We start from the raw sequence: 18,772 nt of genomic DNA, 5'->3' as shown, positions 1-18,772 counted from the left end.
TCTTTAGCGCCGTCCTAGTGGCTCTCTGAAACTTTTTTAAAAATGTATGAAAAATGGAAAAAGATGAGGGGAAAAAAAATTATTTTTTGTTTTAATATGGTTTCTGTAGGAGGACAAACATGACACAAACCTCCCTAATTGTTATAAATCACACTGTTTGTATTAAACATGCGAGTATTTGGCAAGCGCCGTTTTGTCCTGCTAATTTTGGCGGTCCTTTAACTCACCTTAGTTGTTACATGTATAACTTTCTCCGACTTTCTAGGACGTGTTTTATGCCACTTCTTTTTCTGTCTCATTTTGTCCACCACACTTTTAACGTTGTGCGTGAATGCACAAAGGTGAGTTTTGTTGATGTTATTGACTTGTGTGGAGTGCTAATCAGACATATTTGGTCACTGCATGCCTGCAAGCTAATCGATGCTAACATGCTATTTAGGCTAGCTATATGTACATATTGCATCATTATGCCTCATTTGTAGCTATATTTGAGCTCATTTAGTTTCCTTTAAGTCATCTCAATTCTATGTATATCTCATGACACACTATTTGTATGTAATATGGCTTTTAATTTGTTGCGGCTCCAGACAAATTTGTTTTTGTATTTTTGCTCCAATATGGCTCTTTCAACATTTTGGGTTGCCGACCCCTGGACTAGACGTATATCAGCAATCGTCACACACACACGTCAACCAATAAAAATTTGGCGGGGGCGGGTCATGGCAGAAGTGCATTGTGAAAAAAAAGCTGCTACCTGCTACTTCCGTAGCATGGGCTTCAGTGACAACCGAAACCATCCTGTCCGGATTCAGAAAGGCTGGAATAATTGGAACTGCAACTGATGATGACTCTGACGTAAGCGGCGTACCAATAAAAGAGGAAGCGGCGCATTGTCTACCTTTGGAGTTGGCAGTGTTGTTTAGAAGTGACACAGAGGAAGAAGATTTCATGGGATTTAGTGATTAGGAGTGACAGATTGTTTGGTAAACGTATAGCATGTTCTATATGTTATAGTTATTTGAATGACTTATATGTTAGGTTAACATACCAGGCACGTTCTCAGTTGGTTATTTATGCGTCATATAACGTACACTTATTCAGCCTGTTGTTCACTATTCTTTATTTATTTTGAATTGCCTTTCAAATGTCTCTTCTTGGTGTTGGATTTTATCAAATAAATTTCCCCAAAAAATGCAACTTATACTCCAGTGCGACTTACATGTGTTTTTTTTCCTTCTTTATTATGCATTTTCGGCCAGTGCTATTTATACTCCAGAGCGATTTATAATCCGAAAAATACAATATATCACTGTACACTCTGTAGTCCGAAAAATACGGTACAATACTGTATAGCCCTTGATATTGCATTCAAAGTGTACAAACCTTGACTAAAATAGAAACTTTTGTCGAGGCTGGAACCAATTATTCAATTATTCATGTTTACATTGTTTTACATTGGGGAAGTCTGCTTCACTATACAAACTTTTCGATTCAAGAACCAATTAAGTTCGTAAATCGAGGTTCCACTGCTCAAAAACATCAGTGGCACATTTTGATTACATTTCCAGGAAATGTGAGTAATGGGATTTTTAACCTTTGGGAGGTCTGCGCTCTCCGACTTCTTATTTAATAAAATACATAATTTATGTTATGTATGTGTTAGTTTGACATTTACTTTGAATTTATTAACTAATATGCAATGGTGATGATTACCAAACAACAGTAACGTTTGCAGATAATTATATAATTATGTGTCATTCTTCCTCTCAGCTACAAATGAGCAGGAAGTGACAAACATTGTGCGGAAGTGTAAAAGTAAGTGCGCCACTGACTGCCATGATATCAACATGATATTGGTTCAAAAAGTTATACTGAGTATTGTAAAACCCTTAACTTATATATGTAACCTATCATTCCAGACTGGCTGCTTTCCAAGTCAAATGAAAATCGCTAAGGTAAATCCGCTCTTCAAAATTCACCAATTACAGACCAATCTCTCTTTTGCCTCAGTTTTCAAAAATCTTAGAGAAACTATTTAACTCTCGACTTGAATCTTTTCTTGAGAAGCATCATATAATAAATGACGGTCAGTATGGCTTTAGGTCCAAACGAACAACCTCAATGGCGATAACTGAAGCTATTGAGGACATTACTAATGCACTGGAGCATAAAAGATATGCAGTTGGTATTTTTATTGACCTAAAGAAAGCCTTTAATACCATTAATCATTAAATTCTACTAGATAAAATGGAAAGATATGGAATTAGGGGGCTGGCTGGTTATTTAACAGGGAGGGTACAGTTTGTAAAAATGGGTCAATTTTTATCTGATACTCTTGGCATTGCTTGTGGTGTCCCCCAAGGGTCCGTGTTGGGGCCAAAACTGTTTAATGTGTATATTAATGATATGTTTAATACATCCAAAGTACTGAAATGTATACTATTTGCAGACGACGCAAATATTTTCTACAGTAGTGATGACTATAATGAGCTCACAAATACAGTAAACACAGAACTAAACATAGTAAAAAAAATGGATGTACACAAATAAATTATCTTTGAATATAAATAAAACTAAGATAGTGATGTTTGGAAATCGCAACATAACGTCTGAACAGAAAATAAGTATTGATGGTACCCAAATTGAAATCGTAAATAAGAATACATTTTTGGGAGTAATAATTGATAGTAAACTATAATGGAAACTTCATGTCAGACACATTAAAACAGAAATCTCCAAAAGCCTCTCAATTATAAACAAAGCAAAACTATACCTCAATGAAAATGCACTCTGTACTCTATACTGCACCTTGGTACTGCCATACCTTACATACTGTGTTGAAGTATGGGGGAATACTTACCACAACACAATTAATCCTCTGATCATATTACAGAAAAGAGCAGTGCGGATCATTCACAACGTTGGTTATTTAGAACATAGTCATAATCTGTTTATGCAATCAAAGTTGCTCAACTTTGATGACCTTGTTAAATATAATACATTAATAATATTATATAAAGCATTTAACAAATTATTGCCGTCTAATCTACAACGTTTATTTATAAGACGAGTGCAGGCTCATAACTTGAGAGGCTTTGGATATTTCTTATTGCCGAGAGCTCAAACCACTCGTAAACGTTTTTGTGTGTCTGTATGCGGAGTAAAACTATGGAACAAACTGGACTTACAACACAAGCAATGCCAAACTATTAATCGATTTAAACTATTATACAAACATGGGGTCTGGTTCAAATATAGAGATGAGGGTCTTTAATTTGACCTGCTGTTGTACTCTGTCTCAAAGTGTTATCATGTGCTCAATGTTTCCTTAACATTATTACTATGTTGTCTATTACCATTGTTGGCATTTTGTCTATTACCATTGTTGATATATTCATTATTCCTACATTGTTGATACAAATTATTGTTACAGTGTAATAATTATTGTTACCTGTGGTAATGCCACTATGATACAACATCTGTATTATAATTGTTGAACAAAGTACCAGTGAACTCATGTTAATAATCACTGAATGGAGAACTGGGGGTGGGATTAAATACATTATCTTCTTCCCACTCCCTTTCAGGCAAAACTGGATAATCATGCATTACATACTGTACATTACCTTTTGCACTATATTAATTTATATTATTATGTGTTGTCAACTTTGTACTTTTTTATGTCATTGCCTGAAATAAATATAGAAATGAAAAAATAAAATGAAAAAAATGTATACAACTTAAAGATAACAAACATAATTAAAAGGATCATTTAAAAAATATTCATCTATGTTATAAATGAACAATTGTTGGTTGTAAAATGATTAATTTAAATAAAAATAAACTAACAAAATAAACGTAAGCCTTTGTGTGAAAATATTTTTAAATAGAAAAACAATTAATTGATTTTAAGAGATTAGTTATAATTTTATTCAAAATATGAATTATTGGTAATATATTGTTAATTTAATCTTAATTATTTAGAAAGACAATAAAATTGTATCGGGCAGGCTAACATAACATGTCTGGTTCACTGATATTGCGGTCAATGAAAACAGTTAATTGTAATTGAGTAAAATATGACATTTTCAGCAATCTTTGTCCATCAATATGATTTCCATTACATTATAGTAAAGTTTGAGGGACGGGCTAAGATGCCATGTGGAGGAGAATACCACATTTGTGTTGGAGCCGCTTAAAGGGCCGCACTAGAAAGCTGTCTTGCTTAAATACAGACGTAATGATTGGATTAGTGCTTCTTGCTTTGGCGATGGCGTGATAGCAGGATTACACTCGGTGGGCTCAATGGATTTCCTGTCAGATGCCATGAAGCCCACCGTGGAAGTGGAAGAGGGGAGGCAGGAGCCTCACCTCAGCATGCACATAGAGAGGAAAATACAAGTCTTGGTCTTTTTAATTCGGACGATTAAATAGAGCCAACTTCAACTTGAATATGGAGTCATATGCTTCTCTTTGGAGTGCACCTCATTAAAAATATCAACATATCCCCGCTATTGATTATGTCTGGATGTCTTAATCAGATCAGCAGAATAGCCTCCCTCCCTCTACGGCCAAGTACATTAATGCCAAAATATTGATCAAAAATGTAATTGAATTCACTGCTGCGTTTTATTAATCAGCCGCCTGACTCTGATCAAAGGTGACAAGCAGAAAGAAAACGACAAAATGTATAATTGTGGGCCGGTTTGGTTCTGTTTGTCCCCGGGCTGGTGATCGGTAAAGAGCGTGTGATTGCTTCCGTATTGATCGGGGCCAAAAAAGTAGGTTGATGAAGAGGGTTGGAGTTTGGTAGGGAGAGGGGTCACTTGATGGTGGACGAGTTACATGTTGGATGTGGTAAAGAACACTTTTAGAGTTTTAGCTTTAATTTATTTAAACAAAAGTTACATATATTTTAATAATAATTTCTCAGAAGTCCCACAATAGGGTATTGTGTCATGTCTGTGTTGATCATGTTTTTGTTTGGCCATGTTTTGCTTGGTTTTTGGACACTTTTTAGTTCTTGTTTTCACTCCCTTGCTTTGTCACCATAGTAACCATTTGTGTCACCTGTTTCACATCGTCATGTCACGCACCTGTCTCACGTTTTCACATTTTGAGTCACGCACCTGCTGTCACTAATCATGTCACTATTATTTAAGCTCCCAGTTGCCAGGCTGTCTTCCTGGCAACATCACCTTCTCCACACTTGATGATAACTTTTACCCATGCTTCCATAGTCCATGCTGATCTTTCCATGCCAATTAAGGTTTTGTTTATTAATGCCACAGTTAGTGTTTTTGTTTCATTGTTCATAGATTCTGCCTTTGTGCAAGTTTTGTGTTTATAGCCAAGTTTTGTACTTCCGCCTTTGTGCGCGCCTTTTGTTTTCATAGTCAAGTTTTTACCTCCGCTGTGAGCGCCTTTTGTTTATTCCTTTTTTAAGTGTTAAAATTAAATGTGTACTCACATTCACGGCTTGCCCGCGCCAACTTTCCGTTGCCTTCCGGAGAAACAAAACCCAAGGACCAAGTCTTGACATATTGGAAGTTTGTTGTCTTGATGTTGGGACTTAAACAGTTTAAAAGTGCTTTAAGTAAGCTGTTTTGTGTGTCTGTTGCTTTAATGCAAATGAGCGTTGTAAGCAACCTGGGCTGAAAAACCCCATACTATCACAGATGCTGGCTTTTGAACTTTGCGCATATAACAATCCGGATGGTTCTTTTCCTCTTTGTTCCGGGAGGACACGATGTCCACAGTTTCCAAAAACAAATTTAAATTTGGACTCGTCAGACCACAAAACACTTTTACACTTTGCATCAGTCCATCTTAGATGAGCTCGGGCCCAGCGAAGCCGGCGCCGTTTCTGGGTGTTGTTGATAAATGGCTTTCGCTTTGCATAGTAGAGTTTTAATTTGCACTTACAGATGTAGCGACAAACTGTAGTTACTGACAGTGGTTTTCTGAAGTGTTCCTGAGCACATGTGGTGATATCCTTTACACACTGATGTCGCTTTTTGATGCAGTACGGGTCTGAGGGATCAAAAGTCCGTAATATCATTGCTTATGTGCAGTGATTTCTCCAGATTCTCTGAAATTTTTGATGATATTACAGACCGTAGATGGTGAAATCCCTCAATTCCTTGCAATAGCTCGTTGAGAAACGTTTTTCTTAAACTATTCGATAATTTGCTCATGCATTTGTAGTAATTTTTCGGTCAATCGTCAACAAAATAAACAAACAGTTGTACATTCATAGATTGAAAATGAAAATGTTGCAGACCGAAAGGGTTTAGGCTGAAGTTGAACACTTATTGCGCCTAACCCTATAAACAATGTCAAGTACAAGATGAACTTCCAAAAATGTTTAAATGTCCTTTGTACAACATATTATAAATACACATTATACACAACATAAACACAGTTCAATTATATACACAGTAAAGGCATGTGAAATATCCTTGTACACATATTAAACCTTTTTCCCAATTATATACTATATACAAACAACTATACTTCCATTATTATTTATATCCCACATTTAGTATTTTAATTAACATTGATCATAGTATAACTACCGTGTTGATTCAAGAGTGATATATTTTTTCAAGACACTGGTCTTAAAGTGTTTTTTAAATGTCTGAATGGAACTGGAACATTTTAAGGAATCATCCAAGCTTTTTGTTGACAAAGTGGTGACCCTCGCCCCATCCTTGTTTGTGAATGACTGAGCATTTCATGGAAGCTGCTTTTACACCCAATCATGGCACCCACCTGTTCCCAATTAGCCTGTTCACCTATGGGATGTTCCAAATAAGTGTTTGATGGGCATTCCTCAACTTTCTCAGTCTTTTTTGCCACTTGTGCCAGCTTTTTTGAACATGTTGCAGACATTAAATTCCAAATGAGCTAATATTTGCAAAAAATAACAAAGTTTTCCAGTTCGAACGTTAACTATCTTGTCGTTAACTATCTTGACGAAGCATATGTAGCACTTTGCTTCACTATAACCACAGCGGGAGACTAGGAAAGGACGGTGTGTGTTGTTTCCTTTTAATGTTAATAAGCGTACAATATTATGCAGAGGTATACTTATAACAATTTTATAGACAAATTATACTATATAGAGTCACACAATATGTTCTTCTTTCTAAGGGGGGCATAACAGAAAATAATTCTGAAGCACTGGTTTAACAGGATCAACCTTGTTAAACGATATGAAAGCATGTGTTAATCGTAAGGATATTATTAACAAGGCTTAGGTCAGGCTGACTACAAAAATAAATACTAATCAAATATACTGCATAAGAAAGTACTCATAAAAACTGCTAAAATAAATGAATTCTAACTTAATTAATAATAAATTAGAATAATGTCAATGTTTCTTAACTGTCAATAAAATTAAAGTGATAAGGAAAATACAACTTCACCACTTTAGTCATCATTGTTGTGCTTAAGAAGCTTCCCTATGACTTGAACACCATACTTCTTTTGTCTGTTTGCTATTGTTATTACTGCCACAGGTGGTGGAAAAGTGTATTACACCTGAGTACCTCTGCGGCCCATACGAACCGCAGCTGAGAAACAAATATTTTTGGCGGCCCGCTAGGGGGCACTCGTGGCCGTGGTTAAGAAGCACTCATATGACAGACAAACCAATGGCTACAATTACACAACCCCTTGGCAGAGGTACAACTTTATGTGTACAGTGTGTACTAAGAGAGGTTTTTTTGTTATACATATTTTGTAGCAGTTAAAACTGTTGCATTTAAGTGCGACAAAAAAATTACAAAACCCAAAACCAAGTTGGCACATTGTTTAAATCGTCAATAAAAACAGAATCAACAACACCCAGAAACGCCGCCGGCTTCGCTAGGCCCCGAGCTCATCTAAGATGGACTGATGCAAAGTGTTCTGTGGTCTAACGAGTTCACATTTAAAATTGTTTTTGGAAACTGTGGACGTCGAGGAAAAGAACCATACAGACTGCTACAGGCGCAAAGTTCAAAAACCAGCATCGGGGGTGTATTAGTGCCCAAGTCCTGGGTAACTTACACATCTGTAAAGGCACCATTCATGCTGAAAGGTACATACAGGTTTTGGAGCAACGTATGTTGCCATCCAAGCAACGTTATCATATAGCCATGTGTTACAAAAGTGTGGCTTCGTAGTAAAATAGTGCGGGTACTAGACTGGCCTGCCTGTAGTCCAGACCTGTCTCCCATTGAAAATGTGTGACGCATTATGAAGCCTAAAATACCACAACGGAGACCCCCGGACTGTTGAACAACTTAAGCTGTACATCAAGCAAGAATGGGAAAGAATTCCACCTGAGAAGCTTAAAAAATGTGTCTCCTCAGTTCCCAAACGTGTAACACGGTGGTAAAAATGCCCCTATGCCAACTTTTTTGCAATGTCTTGCTGCCCTTAAATTCTAAGTGAATGATTATTTGCAAAAAAAATAATAGTTTCTCAGTTTGAACATTAAGTATCTTGTCTTTGCAGTCTATTCAATTGAATATAAGTTGAAAAGGATTTGCAAATCATTGTATTCTGTTTTTATTTACAAATTACACAACGCGCCAACTTCCCTGGTTTTGGGTTTTGTACTTGCAAACACTTGTACAATTATGTACTGAAAATGTTAAGTGTTTTTTGGGGGGGGCTGGGGGGGGGGGGTTGGATAGCGACAGTTTTGTGCAGGAAGAAGTGTTTTCATACCCAAACATGGCTGCAAAAGCATACGTTGTTGTTGTTACATCACGTCTTTTCACACGTGTATGACATTTGAGTATCTTAGAAACAAGTCAGTGGAGTTTCGCCACATTACCAACGGTTCACTTCTTTTTACGCTTGCACACTTGTCGGAAGTCGAAACCCTTGGAAGCCGGCGAGGGCCCCAGCTGTCGTCATTCCTGCCGGAGGACTGTGAAGACTCTTAAGTTTCCTGCCCGCTGCATCCTTCAGGGACCGGCTAAACCTGCCCTCTCTCCTCCCTATTCCTACTTAGCGGCGTGATGCTGAGCCACTGTGGGAAGCAGCTGCTGTTGCTTTAAAGGAAAGGCGCGTGGAAAAGTGCACACATAGAACCCTTTAGCCGCGCTAAGCTGGCGCTGAGCCCCCGTAAACAGTCCGCTTTAAAGTCTCAGGACGTGCGTCTGACTTGTAAACACCTTTTGGAATTGTGTGTTTGTGCCTCTTGCAGCGCTCCCCTGTCAATGACTGCAGGCTGCATTCGCCTGCCCAAACGCCGCCATCCGCCCGCCTCTCCCGCATTGGCCGCCATCAGGACAGCCCTCCTCGGCGAGGACCAATAGCAGGTGCACCATATGCCTCCAAGCCACGCCCCCTTGTTCTTATAGCACCCCCTTTGCTTCAATGGAGACTCAATCCTTCCTAACCTTCTCCTGGTGTGTGCTCTCTCTCTCTCTCTCTCTCTCTCTCTCTCTCTCTCTCTCTCTCTCTCTCTCTCTATCTATTTCTTCTTCTACTGCTGCATCCATCCATCCATCTCCACTATTGCCATCTCCTTTTCCTGCAGCCTTGCTGAAGTTTTCCGGGTCACACGGGGGCGATGGGTAGAGGTAGGGGTTACCAGCACCCAGGAAGACCTGAGCAACATTGAGTGCAAGATGATGTGAGACCGGAGAAGTGAGCTCCTCCTCCTCCTCCTCCTCCTCCTTTCACTTTCTCTCTCCCGCAACATCTGGAATGCTTAACCTGGACTGATGGATGTTTCCGAACTGTGCATCCCTGACGCGCTCTGCTACCATAACCAGTAAGTACATCCTAATCCCCTCTAAACTAATACCAACTCAATAAATAAGCGTCACCTTGTTGAATATCTGCTCCATGTCCATCATGGGACTGGAAGGGGATCGAAACTGCATTGGGACTGTTGCCCCTGCAGCTGTCCCACTCTGCATCGGGATCCGGGCTTAGTGCGGACTAACTATGCATCCCACAATATCTTCGAGCGTGCACAAATTCCCATCCAGTGCATAATATGAAGAAAGTTTTCCTCATAGTTTCATGAGTTTGGCTAACACCAGAAATAATGCATGACAGTGACAGTAAGTAGCTCGGCTGCGGCGTTGCATGCGAACGAGTCTTTTGCCAGCAAGAACCCTTTTCATGGGATCCTCTTAAATGTTAATCTCTAAAAGGGATTGGGCACTTTTTACACGGCTGTTAATTATGAACAGTCCGACTAAGACGCGGCAAAAACCAAAACAAACGTGGAAATCCTCTAAATGTAGTTTTTTTCCGATTGATGTATTGTTCGTTTATTATAAGCCTTTTTGCTGGCCAATTACAGCTAATTAGCAAGAGTAGGACTTTTTGCCAGAGGGCTTTAAGCCAAATAATTTGCGTTTTTCAGCTTAATTGCAATTATTTTTGTGAATTTGCACGGTATTTTAGATGGAATGTTGACAATAACTTGTTTGGTATATTTTTGCCTGGTAAAAGCCTCACTTTAAGGGGACCCATTCATGCATATTCCATAGCACCAATAAATAATACTTATTAAGTGTTTTGTTTTACTTAATAGCAGTTTTTCAAAGCATTCAAAATATGTTTTGAGGAAAAATGAAACTCAACTCTAAAATGCTCTTTTCTGGGCCATAAAACTGCATTCAATACACACCTGTTGCCTTTATTGGAGGCGGCATGGTTCTAAAACCTACGTATAGGACAAGTAAAGTTGCCAGTGTTTACATACATGCTTACTGTACATTTGTTGTTCATCTCTATATACTGCAATGCATTATGCTATTTTTTTATCCTCCTAGTATTGCAAAATATTAGAAATAGCTTTTAAGTATGATGCATTGCAGCTGCAGACGACAGCCATCATAGTTAACATATTGTTGATAGAATAACCCAATGAAATTTGAGCATTATGTAAGAATTAGGTATACCTAATGTTGTGGCTTGTGATTGTAAATAATAACTAATACAGTATGTGACTATGCCCCAGGAGGTTGTCTCTGTTAATTCAGGGGCCAATTTGGGTCACTTTTGAAAAGCTTGTAAAAAAAACTGCTATTACACTATAAAAATCCCCACGTATAATACTGTAGTTTTTCTATGAATGTGTATTGTGGTAAGTAGCAGCAAACTGGGATAAAAGTACTGTATACACAGCACATGTAGCATGTCATCTAATAGCATTATTACAATATTTTGTGTTAATAAAACCCTAAAATAAAAGTATTTACAATCTGACACTTTAGCTAAATGTATAAAAATTGACGCAAAGTACCGCAATAACATCATTGCGTATATACATACTGTACATATCATGATCAATGTTGGTTTAGCTTTTTCCCTAATTGAAAGGACAGAATATTATTAGGAATTCATGTAATTAATAGACATGCAAAGTTGGTTTAAAATATATTACATTAAAATTGTAAAAAAAATTTTTATCATGATGAATCTTACTATAAAACTTTTGACATGAAAAGAAGCTGATTAAAAATATTTTGACGAACACTTAATTACTAATTTTCTTAAATATTGAAATTATTTCAAATGCATATTTTTGACAGTTTTTTTGTTTGGTTTGTTTTTGTTTTTTAATAAATTAACATATTTTGGGGAGTTTATATTACATTTGACATTATATACGAGGCAAAGGTGTGACAGTGTCAACATCATTTCACCACCATTCTTGCAGAAAGTAGTTTTTTTTTTTAGTTTGCGGCCATAAATGTGATCGTTTCATCTCTATTCCCACAGGGGTCGTCAGCATAAGTGGTAGCACAGGCACACACATACTCGCACACACACACACACACACACACACACACTTACACACAGTCATACAACAAATGTGATACCAAAGTATCACACAGATGGCTTCTAAATTCAGTGGCGTCGTATGATGGTGATACTTCAATGTGTGCGACAAGAAAAACACCATTTACAGTATTTATATTATTTTAATTATTGCACATACTGTACTTATTATACTGTGTATGCTACACAACTTTTCACTTAAAAAAAAATGCTTTTGTTTTTTTGGGTGTTTTTGTATTTTCTTATTTTTTCAATGAATAATAAGAATCACAAGCATGTTTCTCCAAATCAGTGCTCGCAGGAAATTTAACTTAATTACATTTGTAAATGTGACACAAAAATCTAATAATTAATGTTATGTTGTTTTACTGTAAGCTATTGAATTTGCCACCAAAAAAATGCTGTTTTAGGACAGAAAAATATTTTATTGCATCAATTAGTGGACTAAATTAATAAAAGTATTGTACTTTTTTTAAACTTTTTTTTTAAATTCACGCATACTGCACTGCATGTGTTAATGAATAGAGACGAGTAAGCGACAAAGCCTTGGTAAAGGGCACGTCGGTGTTTAAAGGCATTTTTCCTGCAAGCAATCTGTTTATTTTATTTTTTAGATTTTGTCCAAATGTTGTTTATCTGCGCATCGTTAGGTCACCATAACAGTTTAATTAATTCATTTTAAAAATATTGCTGAAACTAAATGAAAGTGAACCTTTTTTTTTTTTTTTTAAAGTAAATCATGTTAAAACATATAGCTTAAAAAAATATATATACAGCCAAAAAAATGTGTTTAACTTATAATCATAATAATAATAATAATAATAACAATAATAATATTACTGATATAAATAGCATGATACAATTAATAGTACATAATAATACAATGAAGTTACAAAACTGTGTTGAAATTAAATTAAATCAAACTTTAGTTGAGCGGAAATCATGTTCAAATAGTATAAAAACAAGGGGGAAAAGTAAATATATATATACATATATATATATATATATATATATATATATATATATATATATATATATATATATATATATATATATATATATATATATATATATATATATATATATATATATATATATATGATTACTTAAAAAAATGTTTTTATTATTGTGAAGATGATATATATATATATATATATATATATATATATATATATATATATATATATATATATATATATATATATATATATATATATATATATATATATATATATATATCATCTTCACAATAATAAAAAACATTTTTTTAAGTAATGATATATATATGTATGTATATATATATATATATATATATATATATATATATATATATATATATATATATATATATATATATATATATATTATTTTTTTTATATATATATATATATATATACAGTATATATAAAATCATCATCATCATCACAATTATAAAAACATTTTTTTTAACGATTTTCATTCTTTTTTGTTCTCCTAAAACGTTACCGCTAGGAAACAAATTTAGCAAAGTAATAATGTATTCAATTAAATAAATAGTGCATCTCAAAACATAAAAAATACTTAGTAGTACTACCAGCAGAGTCAAAGTAATGAACTCACAAAAAAAAATAGGAATTACCACCGTTCCCTAAAAATATTGATATTATAACAATAATTAATTTATATTCAATTTAATAAATTGAATAAAATAAATGTTATTTTTCCACCTTCTTCAGCACGATACATTTTTAGACAGTTACGCACCCTGAGTGTGCGTGTGCGTGTGCGTGTGCGTGTGCGTGTGTGTGTGTGTGCCTGACAGCATCACAGGTGGAATAACTTCTTTCCCTGTCATGAAGACCCTCCTCCCTTCTTCACTTCATATAGATATCACCTTCATTGTGTGTGTGTGTGTGTGTGTGTGTGTGTGTGTGTGTGTGTGTGTGTGTGTGTGTGTGTGTGTGTGTGTGTGTGTGTGTGTGTGTGTGTGTGTGTGTGTGTGTGTGTGTGTGTGTGTGTGTGTGTGTGTGTGTGTGTGTGTGTGTGTGAAGGACTCGTAAGGATGCAGATGTGTGCAAGAACGCTTAAATACAAAGCCTGACTCCGCCTCCTCCTCAATCAGTTAGTGTTATTGATCAAGTGGCAAACAGGAAGTGGTGCGTATCATCACAAAAGGCCGCCATGTTTCCTTTCTCCCGGAGGTCTCGAGTCCTCATTTGCATGGCGTTCACTTGAGATGCAGGCCGTGCGCTAATAGCATTAGCTCCATGCAAAGTTGGCTCATTTGCACATTTGTTTCAAAATGAATACGAGGGGGGTCACAATCTGCGCGTGGACAAGTGGTGATTATAGTTGCAATGTTATGTCGGCGAAGAAAAGGAAGAAGAAGCAGACGTTTGAAGGTTACGTTTCCAGGCGGTAATTGAAATGCAAAATAACAGGAGAGGATCGATGTCCATCTCTGTTTATTTATGAAATCAATATGGTAACTGTCCCTCATGAGACCCCCCCCACCCACCAACGTCACCTCCTCACTCTTCATTCCCAATGACGGCTTAAGTCGCTGCTCGTTTATTCCCCGCACTCCGCCACTGTGTGTCTTCTTCAAAGGCAGTTAGGGGGTGTGTTTGACTTTGCAGGGAGAACACAACGCCTATGTAGATGGGGGGTGTGGGGGTAGGGGGTATACTCCAGGTGAGGAGCCATCATCCATGTGGGAAATCTATGCATGCATGTCGCCCCATGGCTATGACATTGAAAAGGCCGCATGCTGGACGTCTTGTCTCTTTCTACGTCCTCCTGAGAACCAGCGTCCTCTGCAGTGGACGTTTGATTTTGGTCCATTTCTTCTGTGAAAGTTAAACATTGATACGCGTAACACAAATGTCCACTGTAGAGGACACTGGTTCTCTAAAGCAGGAGTCCCCAAACTTTTTAACCCGGGGGCCGCATTTGGTGAAAAAAAATTTGTCCGGGGGTCGGGCTATATATATATATATATATATATATATATATATATATATATATATATATATATATATATATATATATATCAGAATCAGAATCAGCTTTATTGTCATTACGCAGGGTAACGAGATTGAGGCCATTCCATACAGTGCGATAAAACAAGTGTACACTCTATACAGAGGGTGAAATGAATATCTACATGAAACAGGGTGGTTGGTGGAATGGGTTATTGCACCGAAGAGAAGGCAGTTATGAGGGTCAATGGGGAAGTCTGTTCAGGGTGGTTATGGCCCTGGGGAAGAAGCTGTTTTTTAGCCTGTTCGTCTTGGTTTTAATACACCTGTAGCGCTTCCCAGAGGGCAGCAGGTGGAACAGGTCAGAGCCAGGGTGGGTGCTGTCCTTGATGATGGCACTGGCTCTGTTGAGGCAGCGGGAGGTGTAGATGTCCATCAGAGAGGGGAGAGGGCGGCCGATGATCTTTTGAGCCGTCTTGACCACTCTTTGCAGCCTCTCCCTGTCTGCTGCAGTGCAGCTGCCGTACCATACTGTAATACAGTAGGTCAGCAGGCTCTCGATGGACGAGCGGTAGAAGGTCAGCAGCAGGTCAGGCTTCAGGTTGTACTTCCCGAGGAGTCTCAGGAAGTGTAGCCACTGCTGAGCCTTCTTGATGATTGCTGTGGTGTTGACTGACCAGGAAAAGTCGTTAGAGATGTGGACTCCAAGGTACCTGAAGGTGTGGACTCCCTCCACACGCTCGCCGTTGATGTAGAGGGGGGCAGGGTCGGTGCTGATCCTCCTGAAGTCGACGATGATCTCTCTGGTCTTGCTGGTGTTGAGAGCGAGGTTGTTCTCTGAAGACCAGGCCGTCAGCTTCAGGACCTCCTCCCTGTAGGCAGCCTCGTCACCCCTGGAGATGAGCCCGACCACTGTGGTATCGTCAGCAAACTTGACGATAAGGTTGTCACTGTGGGCTGGACTGCAGTCATGGGAGTAGAGGCAGTAGAGGAGGGGGCTCAGCACACAGCCCTGTGGGGAACCGATGCTCAGCGTGCGGGTGGATGAGAGGTGGGGGCCAAGTCTCACATTCTGGGGTCGGTCCGTTAGGAAGTCCCTTATCCAGGCGTTTGTGAGAGGGGGGAGGCCAAGAGTGTCCAGTTTATTGCAGAGTCTGTCCGGGAATATTGTATTGAAGGCAGAACTATAATCCACAGAGAGCATCCGGACGTAGCTCTGCTGCTGCTCCAGGTGGTTCAGAGCAGAGTGGAGAGCAACAGCGATGGCGTCCTCTGTGGATCTGTTCGCCCGGTATGCGAACTGGTGGGGGTAAAAGTCTGGAGGGATATGGTTCTTGATGTGCTGGAGAACCAGTCTCTCGAAGCACTTCATGATTACCGGAGTGAGGGCCACTGGTTGGTAATCATTCAGGCTGGTGATGGGAGACTTCTTCGGCACCGGGATTATTGTAGATGACTTCAGCCAGGATGGGATGACTGCCTGAGCCAGGGAGAGGTTGAACATCCTGGTGAGGGGGGGAGCGAGCTGGTGGGCGCACGCCCTGAGCACCTTTCCAGGTACTCCGGCTGGTCCGGCAGCCTTCCTGGGGTTCACAGCCAGGAGCACTCGTCTGACACTGTGCTCCTGTACAGTGAGTGGAGTGTTGCCGGAGCCCGGTGGGGGCGGGGGCAGGGCTGGAGCAGATGAGTGTCGCTGGGGGGTATCGAAACGGGAAAAGAAACAGTTAAGCTCCTCTGCCAGTGTCGCACTCTGATCCGCAGTTGTCACATTGCAGCCTCTGTAGTTCGTGATGTCATGAATGCCCCGCCACACCTCCCGTGAGTTATTGCTGGACAGATGGGACTCTATGCACCTCCTGTGGTCCGCCTTTGCTTTTTTAATCCCTCTCTTCAGGTCGGCTCTAGCCGCACTGTACAGTGCCCTGTCCCCTGACCTGAAGGCTGCGTCGCGGGCCCTGGGGAGTGTGCGGACTTGGCTGGTCATCCAGGGTTTCTTGTTGGGGTAAACCCGGATGGTTTTTTCCACAGTCACATTCCCAATGCAGAAATGTATGTAGTCCAGCACCGTTCCTGTGGCTGTCTCCAGCTCCTGTTGTTGGAAGAGGTCCCAATTTGTGTGTTGGAAGCAGTCCTGAAGTTTGGGGAGTGCATCGTCAGGCCAGGTCATAACAGTCTTTGTGATGGGCCTGGCCTGGCGTCTGATGGGGGTGTAGGTAGGAGAGAGCAGGAGGGAAAGATGGTCTGACTGTCCAAGCTGGGGGAGGGGTGTAGCTCTGTACGCGTGCTTCACGTTGGTATACACGTGGTCAAGTATATATATATATATATATATATATTCAAGGTTTCTGTGGTTTATCTGTTATACAGTGCTCAATACCGGGGTAGCGGTTAGGTCAGGAAAAAACAGAGAGGCTATTATATCTCTACCAGCCTGCTCTTCAGAAGATTTTATAATATATGTTATATATATATAAAATCTATATCTAATATACCCGGTATATTATATTATAAATACAAAACCTTTATGAACTATGTATATATATATATATATATATATATATATATATATATATATATATATATATATATATATATATATATATATATATATATATATTATACTATATATATAAAATCTATATCTAATATGTATATAATATATTATAAAAGCCCCTGAAGAGCAGGGAAATCTGCGAAACAGTCTTGTAGGGATGAAATAGCCTCTGGGTTTTTTCCTGACCTAATGTATGTGTATATATATATATACTGTGTATATATATATATATATATATATATATATATATATATATATATATATATATATATATATATATATATATATATATATATATATATATATATATATATATATATATATATATATATATATATATATATATATGTATATATATATACATATATATATATATATGTATGTATATATATATATATATACATATATATATATATATGTATATATATATATATGTATATATATATACATATATATATATATGTATATATATATATATATATGTGTATATATATATATATATATATATATATATATATATATATATATATATATATATATATATATATATATATATATATATATATATATATATATATATATATATATATATATATATATATATAATCTGTCTCATTGCAGATTAGACACATTGCCTTTTCCTTACACTGAACAAAATAAAGTCATATGTCCACTGATGTTTAAAACACTTGATAACTCACGTTATCAATGGGAAAATGCATATTTAGAAAATATGATGTGCCAGATCGGCTAGGAGACCCCGAGAGTAACAAGCGGTAGGAAATGGATTGATAGATGGACTAGAAAGGACAATAATTTAAAAAACAAGTTTTTTTTTATTTTTTACTCTGGACTACCTGCGGGTCAGATTTTGGATGCTGACTGGCCGTATCTGGCCCGCGGGCCGTAGTTTGGGGACCCCTGCGATAGAATATACACTCAATGACAGCTAACGTAAACTATCTAAATTGCTATTATTTGCTAACAACACCTAAAGCTAATGCGCGTGAATGTGTTACGTATGTACGTAATTACGTCAAATATGATTTGCCAGAGCGGCTAGGAGACCCCGAGAGTAACAAGCGGTAGAAAATGGATTGATGGATAGGCTAGAAAGGAAAAACATTTGTTTTTTTTACTTGGGACTCCCCGCCGGCCGGATTTTGGACGCTGGCGGGCCGCATCTGGACCGTGGGCCGTAGTTTGGGGACCCCTGGTCTAAAGTATATGAATCCAACCTACATTGTGGGGACATTTTGGCTGAAACACACTAAACTAGACAATGGAAACAAGTTCAATAGAAGGAGGCCATGTTTTTCAAAAGATCTTGCCAAAACTTTACACACGTGTGCTTGTCAGTCCCATAAAAGTGTGTAGCAAATGTCTTGCTGATTCATCAAAACACCTTCAAGTTAGTTTCGTGTGGCGCACCGAGCTGTGTGGGGCATTTCAA

At 38.0% G+C, this 18,772-nt stretch overlaps 1 protein-coding gene across 3 annotated transcripts in view; it reads left to right on the top strand.

Moving 5' to 3' along the window:
• Positions 1 to 277: 277 nt before the first annotated feature.
• The window catches only part of esrrgb (estrogen-related receptor gamma b), a 115,851-nt gene continuing 97,356 nt past the window's right edge, over positions 278 to 18,772 (top strand). The window contains exons 1-3 of one of the 3 annotated variants that reach the window (XM_062044542.1): positions 278 to 341; positions 9,206 to 9,320; positions 9,542 to 9,778. In XM_062044542.1, the coding sequence (XP_061900526.1) occupies positions 9,729 to 9,778 (50 nt within the window). In that variant the 5' untranslated portion in view covers positions 278 to 341; positions 9,206 to 9,320; positions 9,542 to 9,728. Of the gene's footprint in view, positions 342 to 769; positions 856 to 1,929; positions 1,956 to 9,205; positions 9,321 to 9,541; positions 9,779 to 18,772 lie in introns of those variants that run through there. The other 2 variants (XM_062044541.1, XM_062044543.1) reach the window with 2 other exon arrangements.

Source organism: Entelurus aequoreus, linkage group LG04, assembly GCF_033978785.1.
Source record: "Entelurus aequoreus isolate RoL-2023_Sb linkage group LG04, RoL_Eaeq_v1.1, whole genome shotgun sequence".
NCBI classification, from domain to species: domain Eukaryota; kingdom Metazoa; phylum Chordata; class Actinopteri; order Syngnathiformes; family Syngnathidae; genus Entelurus; species Entelurus aequoreus.
The sequence above is the reverse complement of the archived record's forward strand: the minus strand, read 5'-3'. Positions and strand labels throughout refer to the sequence as shown.